The sequence below is a fragment of the Anoplopoma fimbria genome, chromosome 10 (assembly GCF_027596085.1).
Source record: "Anoplopoma fimbria isolate UVic2021 breed Golden Eagle Sablefish chromosome 10, Afim_UVic_2022, whole genome shotgun sequence".
NCBI lineage: Eukaryota > Metazoa > Chordata > Actinopteri > Perciformes > Anoplopomatidae > Anoplopoma > Anoplopoma fimbria.
In genome coordinates, this window is record NC_072458.1 from 18,486,589 (window position 1) to 18,512,543 (window position 25,955).

Consider the following 25,955-nt stretch of genomic DNA (forward strand, 5'->3'; position numbering starts at 1 on the left):
AACCAGCTTCTGCCCCTCTGAGTTGTAGTTGTACAGATGCAAAGTTGACCAAACCAACACTGACAGTTCAATTGTATGAAAATGTTATCGTAGTAATGTCATTTTTTTATTTAACTTATACAATATGTAAAAACAAGTTTAAGAAGGGACTCTTGAGTCTCCCTAAAAAGAGATTGGGATCCTCTGATCTCTAGAGCAGTGCATTTCTTATACTTGCACTCTCGGAAGTTTATTGTTACCCACTAATATCAATAAAATCACCTAGCCAAATTCCTTGTATCTGGAACATACTTGGCAATAAACAGCTTCTGATTCTGATGTTTTCAGATTCATTCATTTAAATTATCATGATAACTTTTTTTAGTTACAAAATGATTCATAGTTCAACTCATTTTTAAATCTATAATAGTTCATAGATTAAATTCTAGTTCTCTATGTCAAATTATTCCAAGCAACATGCATTAGGTGGTTCTCGTTATATTCTGTTAAGCAGTCCTTGGCTGACCTTCTGATCTCTAAAGTACCACAGGAGCCCTAAAATACCTTAATCAAGTACCATTGTTGCAAAAATAACTGACAATGATGCATATGATATTTCAAAACCACTGTTCAAACAATCACCAAGTTATTTGGATTCCTGTTATGTTGCCAGCATGCAAAACTGATTAAATGTCTCGAGTTACGTTGGGTAGTTTGTTGCTGAATGCCTGAATTTGTGTGTGTGTGTCTCTGTGTTGTGTTTAGACATCCTGAATGAGCTGCTACAGAGAGAGAATCGGGTTCTCCACTTCTGGACCATGAGGAAACGACGGCTGGACCAGTGTCAGCAGTATGTTGTGTTTGAACGCAGTGCCAAACAGGTAAATGAAACACAAACAGTTTAGTAAAGGTGAAGAAACACACACAGAAAGCTTTTTTTCTGTGATCTGACGATTCCTGCGTTCTGTGTGGTGTTCAGGCTCTGGAGTGGATTCACGACACTGGAGAGTTTTATCTGTCCACACACACCTCCACCGGCTCGAGTATCCACCACACACAGGAGCTGCTGAAGGAGCACGAGGACTTCCACATCACAGCCAAGGTTGGCCTCACACACACACACACACACACACACACACACACACAAGCATGTCACCGTGTGTATGCTAGTGTGTGTCTGTGAATATAACACACTCTTCCCTTTCTCCTCCAGCAAACAAAGGAGCGTGTGAAGCTACTGATCCAGCTGGCCGACGGCTTCTGCGAGAAAGGCCACAGTCACGCGGGGGAGATCAAGAAATGGGTGACGGCTGTGGACAAACGCTACAGAGACTTCTCGCTGCGCATGGACAAGTACCGCTGCAGCCTGGAGAAGGCCCTGGGCATCTCCTCGGACTCTAACAAGGCAGTACGTGCTCATGTGTTTTGGTAGATTACAGGAGTAGAAAATCAGCTAATTCACATTCTGTCCGTCTCTCTTAAAATGACCTTAATGTTTTACCTTGTCTGCTTCAGAGTAAGGATCTCCAGTTGGACATCATCCCAGCCACGGCTCCGGGGTCAGAGGTCAAGCTGCGGGATGCCGCTCATGAGCTAAATGAGGAGAAACGCAAATCGGCGCGCAGAAAGGAGTATGTCACCACTTCCTGTTTATGTCATGCTTCATCAGAAAACCAACTAGCTTTTTCGAGTAACACATAAAAAAGTTATAGGATTGCTGCTTCAGAATAATTTAGCAAGAAGTGTACAAGGTGATGCCTCATAAAAACTGTTTAGCATTTAGCCCGCTTGGCTAAAAAGCTCCACTTCTGAACAGTACGTGTCATGCCTACAAACTAAACAAATAGTAGCAAGTCAGCATTTTCACAATATTTTCCCGCTTGTTAGAAATATGTTTTATTGCTCCAAAGGACGTGTAATTAAATGATTGGATCGGTGCCCAAAATATGCAGCAGAGTGGACTAGTGGTTCATTAGAAGGCCACAGGGTTAATTATTGCGCCCGTCAGTGTCCCTGTCAACAGCAACGTCAACACTGAACCCCTACTTACTCAATAGTTGTAAGTGGTCCCCAGTAAAAGAGTGAATACATTATAAATGTGTGCACATTATGGATTTTGCGTGATTTAAAACCTCCTCCTCCGGACATCAGCCTCCTTTTTGCTGACAAAACAGTAGAGCTCCACAAGATAACAAATGAGTATACATGTAGTTCGCAGGAAAAGGAGACTGCGTCATTCTGTATGAGGCGCACAAATCATGAGCAGTCATTCATGGCTCAAGTTTTATGGCCCGAAACTCTTTCATTATTCATTAGTGGAGATGGATGAAGCAGAAAGAGAGCTATTGGCATGGAGATTTCTCATTCAGCAGAAGGAGGACAGTATGACAGTAACTAATTGTGTGTGTGTGTGTCTTTGCGTGTGTCTAGGTTCATCATGGCAGAGCTGATTCAGACAGAAAAGGCTTACGTGCGAGACCTGCGGGAGTGCATGGATGTGAGTTCAGTTTCACAACTTGTTTCTTGTCAGAGTTGTGCAACAACTTTTCCCACCAAATGTGGAAATATATCAGAAACCCTGTTGAGCAGGTTTTTTTTATTTATATTTTATGTTCTTAAATCTTGTCTTCTTCTCTCCATGCAGACCTACCTGTGGGAGATGACGAGTGGGGTTGAAGAGATCCCTCCAGGAATCATCAACAAGGAGCACATCATCTTTGGAAACATGCAGGACCTCTTTGAATTCCACCATAAGTAAGAAACACCTTTTAGGGCATTAAAATCTAATGTTTAAACGAGACCTGCAAGCAATTATAACAGGGTCCAGGCACCCTGATGCAAGTTTTGAATAAATATCAATCATATGACATCTTTTAGCAGCTTCTTAGTTCAGAATTTCTTGGAACCTTTTTTTTCTTTTTTTAGAAACGCCAAAATTGCACAGATTATCATAGCGAGAAACTGAAAAAAACAACATAGAGCCAGATTTTCAACTTTCTATTTTTTAAATAACTATTATTACTATTTATTAAAGCTCTCATGTCTTTGCTGTTTCTCACATTTTAAATCACTCTTTTTTTTTTCAGCATCTTTCTCAAGGAGTTGGAGAAATATGAGCAGCTACCAGAGGATGTTGGGCATTGCTTTGTCACATGGGTATGTATCACTTGTTCAGCAGCATTTACTTCGTGTTCTCAAACCTGCCATTCACTGAATTAATTGTGTATGTTTTACTGTACCAGTGGAAATTTAGATACCTAAATGCTTGAAGTGATAATCCTTTAGATTTCACTGTTGATTTGGCGACACCCTTTTTAACTGGTAGTTACATCAAATACGGTTTAATACTAAACGTCAAAGATTACTGGGGGCAGCAAAACAAACATTGGTCTTTTTAATTTAGAAGTCAGGCAATATTTGTTTCAGCATTCTGTCTGCAACACTGATCTAATTTTATGCTGCACACGGCATTAGTCTGCGAACAGCAAAAGTGAAAGTAGTTTATCTGCAGCTCTTCATCTCACTGTGGCTGCTTCCTCTTGTTCCACTACTCCCTGCAATATTTCAAACTGATCCGCTGTCAAAAAATACAGAAAATTATTGTTTTGTAGAAGCATTTTTTGATGAACGATAGTGGTCAGTGTCAAGCTCAAACCCACAGCATGTCATGTGACTACTTCATAATAAAAGTCAACGTGTGTTTTGCCAGTTAAATGCTTTAAATGTGAAGATGCAGGAGTAGGACATTTTAGGTTTGCATAAGCAATAACTTGAATGGGCATTTTTTCTGGGAATGTTCCCACAGACACAGTTCATAATACTGCAGGTATATAAATATTTTGATGGGGGGCCGTAGGCTCAATCACTACTGTGTTACCTCATTTGATGATATATAGTGACTTAAAAAACATTTACTTAAATGAAAATCTTCCACTTTAATTATCCTGGAATGGAGCAAACAGGTAGTAGGTTTTAAGCATTATTAATTGCTTGTTATTATCGTAATAATCGTTAAATCTCTCTCTCCTCGTCTAGGCTGATAAGTTCCAGATGTATGTGAACTACTGTAAGAACAAACCCGACTCCACCCAGCTCATCCTGGAGCATGCTGGGAACTACTTTGATGTGAGTATCGCCTATGCTTGATAAATTGAATGGTCCTTGTCAGCTACGTGCGATCACATTACTGTTCTTCTCTGTGCAGGAAATCCAACAGAGGCACCGACTGGCCAACTCCATCTCTTCCTATCTGATCAAACCCGTGCAGAGAATCACCAAGTATCAGCTCCTGTTGAAGGTAACCCGACAAACCAATTCTCACTGCTGTGGTGGCCGCCTCCATAGTTGCTTGTTGTCATGGTTTCTGTGTGCGTTTGTTTTTAGGAGCTGCTGACTTGCTGTGAAGAAGGTAAAGGAGAGATCAAAGACGGCCTGGAGGTGATGCTCAGTGTTCCCAAGAAAGCCAACGATGCAATGCACCTCTCTATGCTGGAAGGTGATAAAACACACTCCTTGTTATTTATGTAACTGGGGTATCATTTCAAGCTTACCTTCTATTAAATAACAGCTCTTAAAAAAAATCACGCATCATGTTTTTATGCTAATATCCCCTCCTTCTACCAGGTTTTGATGAAAACATCGAATCCCAGGGAGAGCTCATTCTCCAGGAGTCGTTCCAGGTCTGGGATCCAAAGACTCTGATCCGTAAGGGTCGAGAACGCCACCTCTTCCTGTTCGAGATGTCTCTCATCTTCAGCAAGGAGGTCAAGGACTCGAACGGCAGGAGCAAATACATCTACAAGAGCAAACTCTTTGTAAGTAGGACGATGGTGAAATGTACGCAGTGAACGGTGTTTGGATAAGATGTTCCTCTTTGCTTTACTGCTTTAAAGGGACAGTGTGTTGCATTTAGGGGGATCTATTTGCAGAAATGGAAATATAATATTAAGAAGTTTGTTGTGTTTGTAAGCTTAGAATAAGCTGTTTATATCTATATATGAAGCCGGTCGCCATGTTTCTACAGTAGCCCAGAATGGACAAACCACACACTGGCTTTAAAGACGGCCATTCGAGTTTTCATGTTTTTGAGTCAGTGTCTCACTTGGTGCACTGTAGTTGTTTTGTTTGGTTGCAATTTGCAGCCTCACCGATACATGTTGCCAGATCCTACGCACTGCACCTTTAACTGAATTAGGAACAATGTATTTGGAGTCCAAATCAGGCTGTGTCTATGTTGGGAAATTACGTATTTCTTTTGTTTCTTCGTGCCTCATTACTTCAAATGCCGTACTTGTACTTTATAAAATACAATTAAATCTAATTGACCCTACACTTAAGAGGGTCACACTTTATCTGGAGCGAGAGCATTTAAACTGGCTGGTTTACTGCTGATATCTTCGGAGCGCATCTTCTCATATTGTCCTTCTGTCCTCTCAGACGTCAGAGTTGGGGGTGACGGAGCATGTTGAAGGAGACCCCTGCAAGTTTGCCTTATGGGTGGGACGTACCCCGACTTCTGACAACAAGATTGTGCTCAAGGTAAAAACACATTTCCTCTCCAATTCCTTCTAGAATCTCCTTAATTCTCCGATATTGGTTTTCTTAAACGTAACTCAAAAAGACTTGAAACCAAAGAATGTAACATGGAAATTAGAAGAAAGAAATGTGATTATAGGTTTATAATGTAGTTAATCAATTTAACTAAGTACATTTACTCAAGTATTGTATTATATTGTATTGTACGTGTTGCTGTAGATCAAACTATTCAACAGTATATAAAGTTAAAATTAGCCCATCCTAAAACATCTACAGCAGTAATATGCAACATACACATAATGCAGCAGTAACATTAATCCGAAAACATTATATAAAATGATATACAAAACAATGCTTTTACTTTTTTATATTTTAAGTTCATTTTTCCTGATAAAACTTCTTTACGTTTACTAAGTAAGGTTTAGAATGTAGAACTTTTACTTGCAGGGGAGTATTTTCACAGCTTGGTATTAGTACTTTTACGTAAGTAATGGATCTAAATACTTCTTCCACCACTGTGTTCCTGTATAGTAAATATGCAATCAAACAATCATCAATATCAGGTGTTTGATGTCACTGACGGATCAATGTCTGATTAGGGGAAAAAATGCGTCGGATTTTCTTTTATATTGGTTTAACTCAGTTTTCTATATTCATCCCACTCATACCTTTCTTGTTGTATTCTTTCGTGTATTCTCTGACATCTCGTTCAATTGCATGAGAAGCTTTTTGTCGCCACAAGCTCCTTTTGTCTCCTTAATTTCTGTCTTCTTTCTGTCAGCCTTCTGTCCTCCGGTTTAATTCTGCTTTGTTCCATCTGTTAACAAACTCGGGCACATCTGCATACCTGGGGCTGTGTTTTTCTGTAGATGTTTGTATCTGTAATTCTCTCTGTGGGCTGACATGCTTCCACCAACGCTGCTGACACCGATTCAACCCCTGATCGCCCACAAACTCCCATCCTGGCTCTATGCCACTTTGTCAAAGTAACGAGTAGCCAGAAAAATAAGCTTTTTAATGATTCCGACGCCATTGTAGGAGTAAAGATATGGCATCAGTTTATCTGGTGCTATGTGGGAATTTTTCGAGCCCCTCGTTTTCAGACGTCTTCTGTGTGTTTTCCTGTTGAATATTGTCACAGATGGATTAATATTTGTGTCAGCTATTGGAACAGCATGAAGCCAAAATCTGAACACTTTAATTCTGCTCGTTACGACTCTTTATAACATGTTTACCACCAAACTAACCATTGAGAAGCAGTCATATGGTATGTGCCTTTTATATGAAGTGTGTCTCATTACTAACTACACATGTTCATGCATTCACACACACACACACACACACCATCCATTACAATGTGCTACACGTTTAATTGGCATACAGTTTGCTGTCTAGGCAAATTATCAGTGTTGTGCGTTTCTATCATGTCAAACCATCTGTTTATGCTTCTGTCAGCATAAAAAAAAAATGTCATGTTGATCTTCTAAAACCAAACCAGTGAAATTCTCTATTTTATATTTTAAATTCAAAGCTAAGTCAGGGATCCAAACACGGAGCGATGGTGAGTACAAACTATCCCACAACACAGCCCTCAGCCACTTCTCACAAGTCTGAAACACAAAGTCTTAGCACCTCTTATCCTCGCCTTTTATTCTTGAATGATTAAAAGAATACTTTGCCAGAAAAATAACAATTTGAATAGCAATCACTCACCCTGTGTTCACTTGAACTCTCAAAGAAAACTTTATTTTACTCGCATGCCTGCAAGGCTGAACAAAGAATCCAAAAAACTGAGAAAAGTCTTGATGAATTGAATTGAAGCTGCTTTTAAATACAGCAAAACTATATCAAAACATCTATTGACAAACTCTCACAAAACCCCTGCAATAAACTCCTAGTTTCATTTACCCAGTTGTATGCGGCACTACTTATTAATCAAATGCCATTCGGCAGAACTTTACTATTAAACCTCACTATTTAATATTTTTCAGTTTTTTGGATTCTTTGTTCACCTTTTTGGAGGCATGCGAGAAAAATATATATTTTAGTATATAAATGCTAATAGAATTACATAGAAGTATTCCTTTAAGAACACACTAAATGGGCAAAAAAGAGGGGTGGGTGCGGTTCATTGGACAGGGCTACAGCTAACATAAAGAGGTTGGGAACCAGTGTTTACAGCTGTAGAGGGATGATGTAAGATAAGATTTCTCTGAAAAGGGCCATCAGTTGATAAGAGATGACAAGAGGTGAATTCAGACTTGTGTGAAACACACAGTGTGAAACAAGAATTCCAAAGAAAGTGAATTTTCTTGACAACTCTAACCTTTTGACTTCTTGAACTCGTCCCATTATTTCCCAACAACAGGCGTCAAGCATCGAGAACAAGCAGGACTGGATCAAGCACATCAGGGAGGTGATTCAGGAGCGCACCATTCACCTGAGAGGAGCGCTCAAGGAGCCCATTCACATTCCCAAAACCACTACAGCCAACAAGCACCACAAGGGAAGGGGAAGGTAAACATGTGACACCTGAAATGTTAGATGTTCTGAGGGAATCAAATCAAACACACACACTCTGATGCTCACAGCCTGCATTGGTTATGTGTGTGTGTCTATCAGGGATGGAGAGGACCTGGACAGTCAGGGTGAAGGCAGCAGCCAACCAGACACCATCTCTCTGGCATCCCGCACTTCACAGAACACACTGGACAGCGACAAGGTGAGCCCACACACACACACACACACACTTACACACACTTACACACACACACACACACACACACACACACACACACACACACACACACACTTACACACACTTACACACACACACACCCTCAAGACCAATGTCTGTCAGAAGATCCATCCCCAGCCATGTCATTGTGATTATCCTTCCTCCCTCCAGCTCTCCGGTGGCTGTGAGCTGACCGTGGTGATACACGACTTCATGGCCAGCAACAGCAACGAGCTGACGGTGCGGCGCGGTCAGACGGTGGAGGTTCTGGAGCGATGCCACGACAAGCCAGACTGGTGCCTGGTGAGGACCACGGACCGCTCCCCGGCCATGGAGGGTTTGGTGCCTTGCTCCATGCTCTGCATCGCCCACTCCCGGTCCTCCATGGAGATGGAGGGCATTTACAACCACAAAGGTACAGAATGTGGCACAAATGTTCAGTTTTTGACTGTGTCTGCACCTTTAATGTACATTTTAAACCATAACACCACTCTTTGTTTCACAGACACTCTCTCAGTGTGCAGCAATGACTCCATCATGCCGGGGTCGTCCGCTACGCTCCAGCCTGGTCATGGCATCGGCTCACACACATCACCAGGGCCTAAACGACCAGGTAAGGTCACCTGTGCCAAATAAACTGTTGGGTCTACTCTCAGAAATCCCACAAAAAATCAACTCAAAAATTTGAGCAAGTTACATCAGGATTGTGTCCAATTTCACAAGTACTCTTTGGCACATGTTACTCCCACTAGAGCAAAATCAAAGTCAAGTAAAACCACTTCTTCAGTATGGCGTTCAAGTGATGGTTGTAATTAATAGTATCACACAAAGGCTAAAGTATTAGTGGAGCTGTATTCTATATAAAAAAGATTACTGGTAAAGTGAGAGTTCAGATGTTTTTAGTTTGGGTTTTATGAGGTATTCATTCATAGTCGGTGTATGCTTTTCTGCTTTGGACTGGGGCAGCAGCAAAACATATTTTAGTCACACACAAAAAAAGACCCATATCATTTTTTTTTTTAATCTGTTTATGTGTACGTTATATTCAGAATGTTTTCACAGGTTAACCTTACCGTCAGACAGCTTTAAAGTCTGTTTCCGAGGAGAAGCTGTTTTCTACGCTCTCGCCAAAGGCACAAGGCTCCTTTGACAAAAATTGCAATTTTACCCCGCAGAAAACGAGAGTTGCTGCTCTACCACGGCCGAGATCGGTTAGCTAGTTTCTGTTATTGTGTGACTCTGTGAATCAGAACTAAGCCTTTAAAACACCAAAGTCTCACAATAACACAAATAAACTAACCGATTGAAGCAGCGGTGGGCCAGCGTCTCTTGTGTTCTGCAAGGTAAAAATATAGTTGTTTTCTTAATGGGGTCTGGTGGCTTTCGCAAAGCATAGCTGGATATAAAGACTTCAATTCCACGTCAGAAATTGCTGTCTGACGGCAACATAAAGCAGTGAAAATATATATTTTTTGTGTGTCCCTTTAACTGCTATTTAGATCTTTAGGATAGAATGTTTTCCTCCCTCTGTTATTCTAATGTGTGACTTCAAATAGTCCTTCGTAGAGCAGCAGACTGAGTTCGGTACGTTTGGGTTTTGTTTCCAAGGTAACACTCTGCGTAAGTGGCTCACCAGCCCGGTGCGTCGGCTAAGCAGCGGCAAGGCGGACGGCCACGTGAAGAAGCTGGCCCACAAGCACAAGAAGAGCCGCGACGTGCGGAAGAGCGGGGAGATGACGATGGGCTCCCAGAAAGACTCGGACGACAGTGCCGCTACACCTCAGGACGAGACGGTGGAGGAGGTGGGTGGATGCTCGACACTCTCATTGCCGTCCTGCCTCCATTCAGCGGCCGTGTAAAGTATTGTGACGTTTACCCCACTTTGTCATCCATGTGTGTTGCAGAGGGTTCGTAACGAGGGCTTGTCGAGCGGCACGTTGTCCAAGTCCAGTTCTTCGGGCATGCAGAGCTGCGGAGAGGAGGAGGGCGAGGAGGGAGCGGACTCAGTTCCTCTGCCTCCACCCATGGCCATCCAGCAGCACAGCCTGCTGCAGCCGGACTCACAGGACGACAAGGTGAGGAGAGGGAGGGCGTTACCGTGGAGACAGAAGAGAGGGGACAGAGGAAAGAGACAGCGAGGGAAAGATGATGAACAGTAGAAGCAGAGGAGTCAGGAGGAGAGATTATGAAATGGGACTGGGACACAAACTGTACTCACCTTTTGACTTTGTTCAATTCTCGGCGCTACAAAGTTGGTTCACAGAGTTCTTTCAGTTTTAGGTCAGAAAGGATGTTATGAGTTCTTTAGTTCCTTTTGGAATTAGGCCTGGGAGAATCTATATATAGTGATATGAGCCTAGATGCTGTCAGGGATTTTTGTTCCATCAACTTAAGAAGCTCTGCTTTAGTACATTTTCTCTTTTTGGTTTTACTGTGGAAGGAAGTTTTGAAATAAGAAGAAAAGCAGCAGAACAGTAAATAAATAGTCAACAGGAGAGATTAGTCTATTGGAATTGTGTTCAAATTAGTGACAAACTTTATCACATTAGGTTGATTGTTGGTGATACTGGAAGGGTAAGGTTCCTTTAGTCTACATCCTGTAGATTTAGGGACATGGTAACAACTTAAACTAATTTAAGCACCATCTATGAACTCCTTAAAGGCAAATGAATCACATCTTTTAGAGGTCCTTTTTCTTCTCTTTGCTGTTATGGTTTTAAGTCCTTTAGGTTACATTTTCCCTCATTTCAGTCCCTCTCTTTTTCCCCCAAAAAGGGCATTTAAGTGACTCCTTAGATTCTGTTATGCATAACATTTTATCTTGGCATGTTGCATCATATTCTCTCATATCTTCTTAAGCAGAAAGCAATGAAAAAGTTTCAGGCACTCCAAGTCTCCTCGACCAAAGCGAAGGCTCCTCTGACACTAATTTCTGTTTCTCTTTTGTTTTGTTTCCTGGTTGTATCGTTTGCTGTTTGCCACACTGTAGCATTACCTTGATTTATGTCCTGTCTTTGCTTTGTCTCAGTTTCCATACCTCTCCATCTGAAATGCCCTGCTACTCCCTCTGTCTCTTCCCTCGGTCAATACTTTTAATTCTCTCCCCCCCCCCCAGTCTTCAGCTTTAAATGCTACTTGCTAAAGCCTTATTCTTTGATTTCTACAACAGTTTCTGGATTGAAAGGAAATTAAGCTAGCTGCTCTTCTTTTTAGACTTTCTTCTTTTAAAAATACACCTTTTCTCCATCCCCTTAAAGTCACTCTTCCTAACTTTTGTATTTTCCTGAACCCTTAAAGAATTTCTTGAGTGGAGAATTTTTTCCCCTTCCATCGTTTTTTTTAGTTTCATTGATTTTGACTTGTACTCTCTGCCCCGTTTCTACAACACACCACTGTAGAGTCACCCGGCAGATGAACAAGGCCGTTACGGGAAAATGTAAATAAAGAGAAGATGCGTGTAGCTCTTCACTCTACATGGATGCCGATGTGGAGTTTCAGTACAGATCGGAAGGCTTGAATGCCTTAATTGCGTCTATAAATTCCAAGGACATTTTTAATTTTATAACGCCGGCTTGAGTCTGTTACGGTGACACAGGACAGCAGATTTTTCCTGGATGTTTATCACTCAATCACGTCTGGTTGGGCAAATGTTTCGTGGCTGAAAAGAAAGTAGATGCGAATATAAATTCCAGTATCCCCGTCAGCTGAGAAGGCAGCTGCCCTGGACAATAATCAAATTTTAGCCCCCACACTGAGGTGAAAAATCAAAAGCCCCCCCTTGTTCTCATCATCCTCCAAACCCCTCACCCTCCCCTCCCCTGCCCGCTCGTCTTCATCCCCCTTTTACCCTCTGTGCGTTAACCTCATTACCCATGCGAGTAATTGGCATCTCTAAACGCTGGCGAGGCCAGAAGGGCACACAGCCTCACCCAGAAAACCTAATTGGGGAAAGTCTTGAAGCACAGCACAGCAAGGGTGAGAGTCTCCTGAACTATATATACATACATACATATACCTCCTTCATTCCCGCCCTGGTAGCATCCTCTTTTTATTTCAAAAGCTGTTCATCGTCAGCCGCAAAAGAAACGGAAACATCATCCATTCAGACATCACTTTTTTTCCCCCCCCGACCTTCTCCCCATCACCGTTTTTCTGAAATTTAACCTTTCTTTTCCATATCTTGATTTTTGCTCACCTCGATTTCAGCCTCATGTTTTTTACCTTTTCATTTTTTTTTCATATACTTTCCCTTTTCACTTTGTTTGAACCTTCAGATACAAACCCCAAGCATCAGGGTTTCACGTGTGGAAACATTTATTTTGGATCTTCTCTCTCTTCAGACGACAGCATTGAACATTTAACAAAACATTTTCACTGAGTCATTGCTCGCTCAAATAACAAAAATTAAACATCCACTTTAAATTATACTAATAAAGAAAGACACTAAACAAAAGCTTAAAAATAATCTTAATGACAGAACGAGTAGGATTTTACCAAAATAAAAGATGGTTATACAAAAATAGTCCCCCTCAACCATCACTTAAGGTGTCTGTATCTTTTATTTCTTATTTTGCTCTGTTCGTTTCTGGGCGTCAACCTTTATAAAAAGCAGCCAGGTGCCAGATCATAATGTCTTGTGTATTCAAGAAGAAACTACCAAGGAGTCGGACAGACTGCAGAAAAAATGCAAATTTAGCGATGTGAAACTTCAAAGCTTGTCCCAAAACAAGAGTGAATCTGTGGTTGGCTTTCACCTGCTGGCGAGCACCAAAACCAAGTTGAGGAAGGGCCAATTATATTTACAGACCGCAACCGACGAATCCTACTCATTGATCCTTTAATCAGAACTTTACTACCTTTTATACAATAAATAATATTAAGCTTTAGTAGCTTTTGAAATATCTGTTTATGGACCCTTCCAACTAACAAGAACATGAAGAATCTCACTCCGGGGTTCAGTAAGCCAGATAATGCATTTAGCGTCTGTTTTAGAGATTTATCATTTTCTATCTTCAAAAATTACAAGTAAACTTTTATAATAAATAAATAAAGTATAGTCTGGTTGCTTTAAACGCCTACTAGGAAGAGTAGCTTTGACACCAGCCAAAGAGCAGATTTAGTTGTTAGATTATATGTCTTGTCAAGCTCTAATCTTCATTTTTTTTCTCCTCCCTGCTCTCATCTCTGTATTTTTTGCCCCAGACCTCTTCTCGTCTGTCGGTCCGTCCATCCAGTTCAGAGACGCCCAGTGCCGCTGAGTTGGTGAGCGCCATCGAGGAGCTGGTCAAAAGCAAGATGGTAGGATAGCAGAGTAAAACATGAGCACCTCAAGTCTCCTGTGTCCCTTCATACCTCTCGTCATTTTTCCATGCCGGATTTTCGTCAATTGACATTGATATAATTAAAGTGGTCTTGGAGAGAACTAGACTTCTTCACTTGGGTCTGTTTTCAGGCTTTAGATTATCTAGCCTGTGACAGGACGCTTTTTTCAATCATTTGAGAGAGAGGAAGTTCCTATTTTATCTAATCTATCACTGTACACGAGTCAGTGTGATTAACTGCCAAAGCCAGCCATTTCATTGGTTATGTGTGCCATGTTTCTCTCTGGTTCAGGCTTTGGAGGACAGACCCAGCTCCCTGTCAGTAGAACAAGGAGACAGCAGCTCCCCCTCTTTCAACCCCTCTGACAACTCCCTCCTCTCCTCCTCCTCCCCCATCGAAGAGCTGGACGAGCGCAGGACCAGCATCCTCAAGAAAAGACAGTAAGGCAGCTTTTCCTTCATCTGCTTATTTCTTGTTTTTTTTTAAGTAGAAACATCTAATATTTTTCTTTTATCTGTAGTTACATTCTGCTGGAGTTGGTGGAGACGGAGAGAGATTATGTCAGAGACCTCGGCCTGGTGGTGGAGGTGAGTTGATGCTTCATCAGATGCTTATTTTACATGACTTGATGTCAGAAAACGCTTATTTTCAAATTGTCACTCAAAGAATTATGATTAATTTGCTCTACAGTCTGGCTGTCGTAAATGTGTGTGACTGTGTCTGTGTTCCTCCATCATTAGGGCTACATGAGCCGGATGAAAGAGGAGGGTGTCCCTGATGATATGAAGGGAAAAGACAAAATCGTGTTTGGCAACATCCACCAGATCTACGACTGGCACAAAGAGTATGTGACACACACACACACACACACACACACACACACACACACACACACACACACACACACACACACACACACACACACACACATGGAGAATACAGAGCTTTTCCTGTTCAGATCAGCTAGCACAGTAAGCTAACTCCCTCCTCTCCTGTCTCTGTCTTGTTTAGTTTCTATCTTGGGGAGTTGGAAAAATGTTTGGAGGACCCTGACAGACTTGGACCGCTCTTTCTCAAACAGGTTCGTCCACAGTGGATTTCCGACCTCTGCTTTCTTTGTGCATGCTTTAAATATGCGATCATGTCGTAATCAAATGTGCTTTCTGTATCCAGGAACGGAGACTAAACATGTACGTGGTGTACTGCCAAAACAAGCCCAAGTCGGAGCACATCGTCTCAGAGTACATTGACACCTACTTTGAGGTATGAGCCCATTATTTGGAAGATTTTATCAGCAGATATTGCAAATATGCCTCTGACCTCTGACCCTCGACTCTGTAGGAATTGAAGCAGCGGCTGGGACACAGGCTGCAGATCACAGACCTGCTCATCAAGCCGGTCCAGAGGATCATGAAGTACCAGCTGCTGCTTAAGGTTGGTCTGGTACATTACAGCAGAGGGCGCCAGAGCTTTAGCTGCTGCTTATGCTGCCTTTTATCTAGTCTCGTCTTCCTAACTTGCATCCGAATACCCTACAACTTAAAATAAGGGCTCCCTTTTACTCACCGGGTGTTGTTGAATGTTTTGACAAATAAATGCAGGTCTCAATTAGACGCCGGGTAACTTTTGGCAATATTGACACGCCGTTAGATAATTTCGATTTTCCACAATTCAATGGTTCAGTTCAATTTACGGAAACCATGAGCACCAAAGTATTATTCACTCAGATTTACCGGCATCGTTAAGACATAAACTAGTAATGATGTCACATAAAGTTCCAATATGTGTCCATTCCATGATTATTTATATTCCGTTTTTGAAGTTCCAAGAATCAAAATGTTTTTCATAAAAATGAATCAAAGTTGTGAACATTGTCATGTGAAGTCCATTGCTCACTGTCTGCTCAGTCCATCAAACAAAGGCAGCACTTTAACACACATAAATAATAATTCCTCTTATTCCACCCCTGTGTTGTTTGTTATTCTGGTTTTTGTTACCTCGCTGTCGCCAAAATATGATTATTCATTGCAGTTTAACCGTAAAACTGTATGTCACTGTCATCCACTGTCTGAAAATGTACATCACATCAATCCACATGATTATTTAAAAGTTGAATTGATGAATTTATGTTTTTTTCTTTTTTTTTTCTTCCTGTTTTAGGATTTCCTGAAACACTCTAAAAAGGCAGGGCTGGAGTCTATGGAGTTGGAGGTAAGATAATGAAATAGCGCTTTGTATTTACTTAAAATCAAGTCAAACATATTCTGCAATATCATCAACCTTTTGGTCATTTGTGACTCTTACAGAAAGCGGTGGAGGTCATGTGCATCGTGCCAAAAAGGTGTAATGATATGATGAATGTCGGCAGGCTTCAGGGATTTGATGTAAGAAATCACATTGAATTATTATGATTAACAACACAGGTCACAGCATGTTTCCTTATTAACAAAACCACTTATCTCTCATCATTTCAAATTTCTTCAACTATCTCTCTTTCTTCCGATACTTGATCTTTCTAATTCCCTCTCTTTCATCTCCCTCTCCAGGGGAAGATCGTGGCTCAGGGTCGTCTTCTGCTGCAGGACACGTTCATGGTGTCCGACCCGGAGGGCAGTTCGCTCGGCCGGATGAAGGAGAGGAGGGTCTTCCTCTTTGAGCAGATGGTCATCTTTAGCGAGCCGCTCGATAAGAAGAAAGGTTTCTCCTTGCCAGGCTTCCTCTACAAGAACAGCATCAAGGTAACAGACATATATATATATATATATATATATATATATAGTAAATGTAGCTAGTTACAAGCTTTTCATCTAAAAATGTTCAAAAAAACAATACTAGCAAACATAGATATACTGCTCAGAGTTTTTTAAATTGGGTAATTTCAAAGTAAGATACATTTTCTCTGTGCAACAGACAGAATCTCAAAAAAAAATATTGTTTATGGGAGCTTTTATTTTGAAGAAGCCATCTGGTTAATAAAACTTTTTTTCTAGTTTGTGATGTTAAATCTCAAAAAGGTAATTGAAAAAAATGCAAAAAAAATTAATATACTCATTAACAATTAAATCTCATTACTTACCTAAAGCGGACTTGTATAATAACACATACACAACGATACATCTCCCTCTCGCTCTAGGTGAGCTGTTTGGGTATAGAGGAGAATATGGAAAGCGATCCCTGTAAGTTCATCCTCACCTCTCGGTCGACCAACGGCACCGTGGACTCCTTTGTGCTTCACTCCGCCCACCCGGGGGTGCGTGAGGTCTGGACCCTTCAGATCAGCCAGATACTCGAGAGCCAACGCAACTTCCTCAATGGTAGGCACACGCACACACACACACACACACACACACACACACACACACACACACACACACACACACACACACACACACACACACACACACACACACACACACACACACACACACACACACACACACACACACACACACACACACACACACAGGATCGTTTTAGAGAAGGGACTGTTTGCTACATGGCTTCCGTTATTTGCTTTGTAATTCACCACAGCTCTAACCTCACCAATAGAGTATCAGAGGAACCACGTAGGGGCGAGCAGTGGCTCGTGTGTGCCCAGCGTTGGAGCTCCGGGTGGAGGCAGTAGTGGGCCCAGTGTGGCCCCTGGGCTCGGAGGTGGAAGCTCCCAGGGTAGCTCCATACCTTTAGGGGCCCAGGGTTCTCGTCGGCCGTCCAGGATCCCCCAGCCCTCCCGCCTGCCCCAGCCTCTCCGTCTCCACCCTGGGGCGGACACCGACGGCCCAAACAAGATGTCAGGTATGAGACGTCTTTATTTGTGATTTTTCTTTTTTTTTTCGTATGGCAAAAATGAAAGATTTGACTGAGGTGTGAGTTTTGCTCACTTATGATCCAGGTCCGTCCCCTTGTCCTGTCCCACCTACCCTACTCCCTCCAGGGGGTAGCCCGCAGGGCAAGCGCCCCATCCAGACCCCAGAGGACCAAGCACAGGCCCCCACCTCTTCCAGTGCTGTAGCCCCTATTCCCCGCGCCACGGTTGGGCCCTTGCCCTCCACACCCACTTCCAAACCACGGCCAGGAGCCGTGTCCCCCATGGCCCCTCCCCTGGCCACTCCTGCCTTTGTCAAGGACGGCCTCCCCCCTCCCCCTCCCAGCCCGGGCCCAAAGACCGGATCTGGATTCTGGAGCTCCATGCCGGGCTCTCCAGCCAGCCGGCCTGGCTCGTTCACCTTCCCGGGGGATGCAGGAGAGACTCCGGTCCGTCAGAACTCGAACCAGATCCAGACTGGCTCTGGATCTGGGAGCCAAACCCACAGACACTCCACACACAGCAAGGAAGCCGACCGCATGAGTACGTGCTCATCGGCCAGCGAGCAGTCCACCCAGAGTAATGGGGTAAGACTACTTCCTGCTGCCCAGTGCTGCACCGACTAACACCCAGGCAGAGGGAGGTCTGGTCTGTCCTGTCTGTCTCCTGTCCTGCTGCAGCGCAGTGCTACTAATCTGTCCCCTACTACGCATCTCTGACAACCTTCACTGCTCTTCAACATCATCTTCTCTAGCTTACTCTGAAGACAATCTCTAGCAAACGTTTCCACTGTCAACATGTTTTTCTCTAACGGATCAATCAATTCTTCAGTGATTTCCTTTCAGTCTCTAGATTTCTTAACTCTAACAAAGCTTGTACTAACATCTGACTTCCTCTTGGCCGTCCTTCACCTCCTGCTGTCTTCATGGTGTGTCACTGAAATCTATTTTCCCTGCAACTAACCTCCGGCGTTTGTGGTTGGCCTACAATCGTTCTCAACAGAGATCCTCTCATTCAGCCTAACGTTGCTCCTCTCGTCTTTGTCTGGAGCTGCAGAGCTAAGATGGAAATCTTCATCTTACTCCTGCCTTTCTTCTCTCAGTTCTATGTTTTTTCCAAGAAGAAAATAATGAATCACTGTTTATAAGTCTTTCTTGCACTTCACCCTTATCCTTTCAGAAGACTTTGTATCAAGTGGAAAGTAATCAAACCTCTTTTTCCAGTGTTCGTCCTCTGCTTTTCTCTCACTTTTCTTTACAAAAGGGTATAAATAGCTTTAGATGTCTTTATGACAACTTCAGTTCAGTCTGAATGAGTCAACGTAGTCGTAATTTAAGTTTTCCTACAATGAACCAAGTTTGTATTTACGGTTTTCTTTATCTCGGTGTTTCCTCCCTGTGGTGCAGAGTGAAAGTAGCAGCAGCAGTAGCGTATCCACCATGTTGGTGACCCAGGACTACATGGCAGTGAAGGAGGATGAGATCAGCGTCAGTCAGGGCGAGGTGGTCCAGATCTTGGCCAGCAACCAGCAAAACATGTTCCTGGTGTTCAGGGCGGCTACGGAGCAGGGCCCCGCCGCCGAGGGCTGGATCCCCGGATTCGTGCTGGGACACACCTCGGCCATCGTCACCGATTGCCCCGAGGGATCCATGAAGTAAGAGCTCTGGATAAATGATATGAGGGTTATGTTGACTGTTCTGTTCAAAGGCTGTCTCCTACTTGTTTAGTGAATACATTTGATTTGACTGGATCCATTTTGTTGTCGCAGTAGGAAGCCTTCATCCTGGCACACGACCCTGCGCATCCGCAAAAAATCTGAGAAGAAGGAGAAGGAGGCGAAGAAAGACACCAAGCTGGAAAACGGTTACAGGAAGTCCAGAGAAGGCCTGGCCAATAAAGTTTCTGTAAAGGTTCGTTTATCAGAGGAGACTATTGAGTCGTATTTCTGCTCCTCAGTGCTTTTTTCTCACTCTGACGTGATTTTTGTTCTGTCTTTTCAGCTTCTAAATCCAAACTACATCTATGATGGTATGTGTTACTTTGTGGAATTTTGTTTATTTCAAGATTAAAAAGACCAATAAAATAATAAAATATCAAAAGCACAGTTTAACTACTTTCTTGAATCAATCGTCTCAGCATTTAATTAGTTTTTCTTCCTCCAGTTCCCCCAGAGTTCCTTGTACCTCTGAGTGACGTTACGTGTGACAACGGCGAGAGCGTCACTCTGAGGTGTAAGGTCTGTGGTCGACCCCGGGCCGCTGTCACCTGGAAGGGACCCGACCAGAGCAACCTCGCCAACAACGGACACTTCAGCATCGCCTACAGGTTAGAAAACAGAGTCACTGCACAAGAGTGTTTTCATAGTAGGTTTTCTAGAGCTCTATCAGACTACAGTGGAGTCTGATAGTCTGTTATTTAGAGGTATTATATGACACTCAGCAATAGGACTGTCACTTGTTTGTGGTGGCACAGTTAACTGTTTTTTTACAGAGGCCATTAGGGGCCCAAAATGTCTCCATCAGGAGAAATGTGCCGCAGCTTCAGAAACGTTGCCAATTTGGCCAACTTGTGAAATACAAAACAAATACAACAATATAAAGCGCTGTGAATGAGAGAAAGAATGTGCTGTACAAAGTCAAAACAAATACTTTAAAAGCAAATATGCTGCAAATACAGAAATGTTGCAAATAAAAAAACAAAAACAAGCAACAGAAAAAAGCTGCAGAGAAACCTGACGAGAGAGTGCGTTTGTTTTTAGAAGCAGGATGAATAGTGGAGCAACATGAAAAGGCACTTATTCTTTTTTACATTTGGTCTTAGTGTTTTACAATATTATATAAGATCAATAGATTTGCGTAGCTATTTTAAAGACAAAGGCCACATTTAATAAAGAATAAGCACCTTTTATTTTTATGTCGCCTCTTTATTCCACTTATCTTCACGCTTCAAAAACAAACACACCTCCTGTACAGTAGTCTCTCTCTCTCTCTCTCTCTCTCTCTCTCTCTCTCTCTCTAAGTCGAAAAAATCAATCTTGACTGGATTTTATTTTAGGGATTTTAGAAGTTTTGACTTTCCATCATTTCTGTGTTTGATGTCAATGTATTTGTTTAACCTTTTTGCAGCACATTTTTTTTCTTACGTAAAATGTTTTATGGCTATCGTAGCTTGTTTGCCCATATCAGCCACCATATATTTTAACAGGGGAATCTGCACTGGACTATGAAGAAGTTTTTAATCAAATGTGAATTTGAATTATTGCAGTGATACTGGGGAAGCGACGCTGCGGATAATCGGCGTAGCTTCTGAGGACGATGGCGTTTACACCTGTGTTGCCACGAACGAGCTGGGCAGCGTGACGTCATCAGCTAGCCTCAGAGTGTTGGGTAAGAACATACAAAGAATATACAGCATTTGCCAATACTGGTAAGTGTGGACTTGAATTGATTGTCCGTGTTCTGTGTCTCAGCTGTGTCCAGTGGTGGAATCAGAGTGAGCTGGAAGGACAACTTTGAGTCTCACTACACTGAGGTGGTTGAACTGGGCAGGTAAACGCCTCAACTTCATATAATTGCACTTTTGATATTCAGTGTTCTTTCTGATTGATATGAATTTATTTGACTTGTTAAATGTCTTATTAGAAGTAACCTTTTGGTAGACTAACTGACCTCTGAACGTCCATCCTCTTTCTTCTCACCAGGGGTCGTTTCTCTGTTGTCAAGCGGTGTGACCAGCAGGGCACCAAACGTCTGGTGGCGGTCAAACAGGTGAACAAGAAGCTGATGAGGAGGGACCGGGTGACTCAGGAACTCAATCTGCTCCAGAGGCTCCAACACCCCCACATAGTCGGCCTCATAGACACGTATGAAACCCCCAGCAGCTACGCACTCGTCCTGGAGATGTGAGTACAGACCAAAACACATTAAATAAAAAAAATCCCAGGGAGTTTTGGAATTGAACTCAGATGGGTTAACTTTTGCGTTTGTGATGTTTGTGTTTCAGGGCTGATCAAGGTCGTCTGCTGGACTACATCGTGAGCTGGGGGAATCTGACGGAGGAGAAAGTGGCCTGCTACCTAAAGGATGTTTTAGAAGCTTTACATTACCTGCATAACTGCAGGATCGTGCATTTGGACGTAAAAGTAAGTAGTTTCATCTCAAGTTGTACTTGCTTGATATAACATAAACCAGCACAGAGTGTAAATATGATGAAGCATTGCACATTGATTTACAGAAATAATTGTTTGACATTTTGTGAAACAAGCTTATTTGTTTCCTTCCAGAATATTTGAAAAAAAGATCGCTCTCATATCTGTGTGCAGAAAAAGACACCAATTTGATGTTTTCAAAAAGATAGAATAACTTGTTAATTAGTGAGCTTTAAAAGTGCTGATAGGTGGATTTGTGTTACCTCTTCATATTTACCTTACGTACAAACATGAGTGCTATAAACTATTTTAAATAATTGTCCTTGAAGTGGTCGTGCATGCACCTTTGTGTCTGTCCGCGGCTAATCTCGCATTCTGCTGCAGCAAACTGCATAATATTTTGGGTGTCCCAGTTATGGCTGCATGCTCAACGACCTCTCATGGTTGTGGAGACTCACATGTTCTCAGAAGACATTTTGTTACATGTTTTATACTCCTCCCGTACAACTGTTAACCAGCCCTCACGGCATTTTTTGTGTTTAATGAAGTGAGTCTAGACGGCAGATCAGCCAGTGTGGGGTTGTATTCATTCAATCACACAATCAGTGGTCCTTGCAGACCCACCTGGCAGAAATCTGCACTGTACTGAGTGTGCAATTATAGTTGTGAGTGTTTCAAATCTATTTGATGTCAGATTGTTCTTCCCAAAACACCTTTATTGGATCTTTAGTTCGTCATCATTGTAGTAAAGTGTATTTCCAGCCTGAAATGGAACCTTTTCTGTTAGATCTTCGTTTTACCAGACTTTGCATGATGTTTCTCTTGCAACATAAAAATGAATCTGTAAAAAGTAATGTTAAAAATCAAGTAGACAAGTCTAATGGTGACATTGTTCTCTCTTTTCTTAGCCTGAGAACCTGCTGGTGGCCAACAGCTCCAGCGGCCAGCCAATGGTCAAACTCACAGACTTTGGTGACGCTGTCCAGCTCAACAGTGCCCACTACGTCCACCCTCTGCTGGGCAGCCCTGAGTTTGCCTCCCCAGAGTTGGTCCTCGAAGAGCCCGTGTCGCTGACCTCTGACCTGTGGAGCCTGGGCGTGGTGACCTACGTGCTGCTGAGCGGCGCCTCCCCCTTCCTCGACGAGAGCGCCGAGGAGACCTGCCTGAACATCTGCCGGCTGGACTTCAGCTTCCCCAGGGATTACTTCCAGGGCGTCAGCCAGGAGGCCCGGGATTTCATCTGCCTGCTCCTGAGGACCGACCAGGGCAGGAGGCCTCCAGCCGGGCTCTGCCTCCAGGAGCCGTGGCTGCAGGCCGGCCTGTCCGACGGCTCTGCCAGAGCAGAGGGCTGCCTGGACACGTCCCGCCTCATCTCCTTTATAGACAGGAGGAAACATCAGACTGACGCTCGGGCCATCGGAGGAGTCAGGAGCTTCATCCAAAGTCGCCTTCAGCCCTGAGTTTAAAGGAATGGATACACAAGTCCAATCCCTACTATAACGAAGGGGCCGCAGGTTCCTCTGGAAGGGAGCATCTTGACGGTGTAGCTGTAAAAGAAAGGAGAAAAAAATGAATGCTGATCTTATCCTCTTTCACAGAATGTTGATTTACTAAAGTCCTGTAGTCCTTTCACCAATTAAACTGAGACCCATTGAGGTCTTTAGCCAATCAGAGCCCTAGAGACCAGAGTTCTCACAAACCATCTAAACTAATGGATGCCTTTGTCTACTGCTGCTTGCTGGTTTCAACTCGAAACTAATTTTGTAGTTAAGTTAAAAAAAAAAAAAACTAAAAAAAAAAACTAAAAAAACATTATGAAGTAATTTATTTTCCTTTGCAAGAGTTAAAGCTGATCAGAAGAGCCAGTTGATCGAGCCTTGACACCGCTGCACAGACGCAGAGCTTTCAGGAGAAAGCGATGCCAACACAACCAGTGACGGCGCTGGGAGCAAACGGCCCCCCCTCCTGTTGCTGGAGGGACACAGACAGATGTGTGTTTTTGCTCTTTTACACTAAAAATACTGTAACTCAAAGACTTTTGAGAAGCAGCCCTTTTTCTTACAGAAATAATGTATACAAAGGAAAAGTACCGTCTACATTTCCAAGAAAAAAAAATAAGAATTATAGAAAATGCTCATCAGTTGAAAGTTGCTTTTTTTTTGGACTCTGTAGACACCCGGAGACAGTGACTTAGGTTCTTGACTTTATTGAGACATTTGTACGTCCGATCAGAGCTTTTTGATGGCTGCGCTTATATAATGTACCTAATCTAAGATACCATGATGACTATGTCGCGAATAACAATGCTGCACTGTCCAATCCGAGAAGAAACAATAGACATCCATCGTTTGCTTTTCCTAGAACAAACTTGTGTTGCGCAGATATGAGATGTTTAAGCCTTACCTTGTATATAGACTTCGGCCTTCTTTCCCCTCACATTCACAGTGGACTCCTGCTTTTGAATGGCGGGACATGAGACAGTCAGAGCTTCAGTGGCAACGGTGATTGCCAATCAGATGGGAGTGAATGTGGAGGCAGAGGAGGACAAATTACTGTAAATGCACTCATTGTATGTTATGTTTGATTATCATGTGCAATGTTGCGGCTTTAACATTTTATGCAACTATTTATGAAGACATCTGTTGTATCTGTAATAAATCTAGAGAAAAAGCATGTACTTGGTACTGCAAGCACTGCTGGTAGTTTGTGTTTATTTGAGCTCTTGAGTGTTACGACTTCCAGGCCTGGCCACGTTAGAGGTCACAATCTACAATCATTTCGGTTTGATCAAAACAATATTTAACACTTTTTGTACTGTTTGCCTCTGTAGTATTGGTACACCAAAGTTGCTCTAGCTTTATAGTACTTAATAAAAAAAATGTTTTATTGTGACCATGTTTCACTTTAGGTAATCTATGACCATGTGGAATGATTGTTTACTCTAGTTAAACACTATGTCGGGGGATCACAATTAGTTTAAGAAGTCTCTCGTGCCTTTCTTAAAAAGGCAGGTGATTAAAGAAAGAGATTTATACTTCACAGAGAATGGAGCGTTGCCGTTTTATTTGAACAGTTGAATGGGAGATTTTTGTACATCATTTACTGAATGGTGTTCTAACTTTATGTATTTGTTGCCAAAATATTTCTTTCGGAAAATCCTGTTCTTTATTTGAAAAAGAAAAAAAAATCTACCCTAAAACAGCGACTAAACAATAGTTTTTGAATTGTTGTCTTTCCTGGAAATTAAAGCAAGAGATAGAGTTGGTATAACCACTTAACTACACATGGATCCAATATGCGGTTAGGATGTGTCACGTTTAAACTTATTCTACCAGGAACAGAGATTACAGTCCTCTGTTACCTTTTTATTTATTTTAAAGGTGTGCACAGGCCATTAAACAAAGGACACTTGGACTGGATACCTCAGTTTAGGTTCTTTTTATTTTTCATTGTTGTCTGTCTTTTTTTGTCATGTTTGTTTCCAGTTTCATTTGTTTCATAAATAACATGTTTTTATGTTTTTTATCTTTGCATGTATATTTCTTTGTACAGATCATAAACATTTTCTCTTGTAAATATTCTCATTTTTGCCATCAGTTATTTGAAAATTAAACATAATGAACACATGTATCCAGTTTGTAATTTTTGCATGTTTTTTTATTTGGTTTTATTATTTGAACAACTACATTTTACACAGATTTAATGAATTTTAGCATAAACATTCCTTTTGAGTTTTTGACAAGAATAGATGAGACATTCCCCCCCGACGTTTCATGACTGGGTGACATTTGAGAATCTGCCCATTTTTCTGTCAGGTAATCTGCACATCGACCATGGCTTGGATTTCACCGCATAAATAAGGAGAGCTAGAAGATCTGTTGCTGTGTTCCATCTTCAAACTTCGTTACATGAAGCGAAATAATTGTAATTGATTCAGGAAGCTGAATTCTGCAACTTTGTTTTAGATATACTGAGGATATGAGTTTGGCAAAGACAGCCTGAAGGGCCAAAGACTATTCAATCAGCCATCAGATCAGCTCTGAATAAGACTTCTTATCCACATCTTTCATCATACAATCTCTCTACAATAGCCAAGTTCCGTCAAAATAACAGTTATTTTTACATTATGATGTATCTACAGTAATGGTCTCGGATAAAATGTAACATTCTTCCTTTTAGTTTTCAAGCGTTTAAGTAAAAAGATCTGGATGCAGATTTAAAAGTGTTTGAAAAAGTAATAATACCTGGCAAAAAATCATAAGTCAAAGTATGTATCAAGGTAAGGTATGGCAAAAAAAATAAAAAGACAGTTTAGCATATTGAAAAATGTAACAGTAAAGTATAGCGAAAAGCGTCGACAGTATATTCATCCATTATCTTTAACCGCTTATCCTGGTCAGGGTCGTGGCTGGGCTGCAGCCGATCCCAGC

The 25,955-nt window shown here is 42.1% G+C and overlaps 1 protein-coding gene across 2 annotated transcripts in view; it reads left to right on the forward strand.

Annotated features, from left to right (window-relative positions):
* The window catches only part of trioa (trio Rho guanine nucleotide exchange factor a), a 76,030-nt gene extending 50,897 nt beyond the window's left edge, over positions 1-25,133 (forward strand). Inside the window, exons 23-63 of one of the 2 annotated variants that reach the window (XM_054606525.1) lie at positions 745-860; positions 959-1,081; positions 1,193-1,387; positions 1,495-1,610; positions 2,410-2,476; positions 2,624-2,733; positions 3,066-3,135; positions 4,015-4,104; positions 4,184-4,276; positions 4,363-4,474; positions 4,603-4,793; positions 5,416-5,517; positions 7,046-7,075; positions 7,883-8,031; positions 8,137-8,236; positions 8,423-8,666; positions 8,757-8,864; positions 9,860-10,053; positions 10,156-10,326; positions 13,454-13,549; positions 13,865-14,013; positions 14,094-14,160; positions 14,314-14,417; positions 14,585-14,654; positions 14,747-14,836; positions 14,915-15,007; positions 15,734-15,784; positions 15,880-15,957; positions 16,120-16,311; positions 16,707-16,887; positions 17,105-17,368; positions 17,466-17,965; positions 18,785-19,032; positions 19,147-19,288; positions 19,379-19,406; positions 19,541-19,703; positions 20,643-20,764; positions 20,848-20,926; positions 21,079-21,279; positions 21,381-21,519; positions 22,434-25,133. In XM_054606525.1, the coding sequence (XP_054462500.1) occupies positions 745-860; positions 959-1,081; positions 1,193-1,387; positions 1,495-1,610; positions 2,410-2,476; positions 2,624-2,733; positions 3,066-3,135; positions 4,015-4,104; positions 4,184-4,276; positions 4,363-4,474; positions 4,603-4,793; positions 5,416-5,517; positions 7,046-7,075; positions 7,883-8,031; positions 8,137-8,236; positions 8,423-8,666; positions 8,757-8,864; positions 9,860-10,053; positions 10,156-10,326; positions 13,454-13,549; positions 13,865-14,013; positions 14,094-14,160; positions 14,314-14,417; positions 14,585-14,654; positions 14,747-14,836; positions 14,915-15,007; positions 15,734-15,784; positions 15,880-15,957; positions 16,120-16,311; positions 16,707-16,887; positions 17,105-17,368; positions 17,466-17,965; positions 18,785-19,032; positions 19,147-19,288; positions 19,379-19,406; positions 19,541-19,703; positions 20,643-20,764; positions 20,848-20,926; positions 21,079-21,279; positions 21,381-21,519; positions 22,434-22,985 (5,990 nt within the window). In that variant the 3' untranslated portion in view covers positions 22,986-25,133. The remainder of the gene's footprint in view (positions 1-744; positions 861-958; positions 1,082-1,192; positions 1,388-1,494; positions 1,611-2,409; positions 2,477-2,623; positions 2,734-3,065; positions 3,136-4,014; positions 4,105-4,183; positions 4,277-4,362; positions 4,475-4,602; positions 4,794-5,415; positions 5,518-7,045; positions 7,076-7,882; positions 8,032-8,136; positions 8,237-8,422; positions 8,667-8,756; positions 8,865-9,859; positions 10,054-10,155; positions 10,327-13,453; positions 13,550-13,864; positions 14,014-14,093; positions 14,161-14,313; positions 14,418-14,584; positions 14,655-14,746; positions 14,837-14,914; positions 15,008-15,733; positions 15,785-15,879; positions 15,958-16,119; positions 16,312-16,706; positions 16,888-17,104; positions 17,369-17,465; positions 17,966-18,784; positions 19,033-19,146; positions 19,289-19,378; positions 19,407-19,540; positions 19,704-20,642; positions 20,765-20,847; positions 20,927-21,078; positions 21,280-21,380; positions 21,520-22,433) is intronic. The other variant, XM_054606526.1, reaches the window with a different exon arrangement.
* Positions 25,134-25,955: the final 822 nt, after the last annotated feature.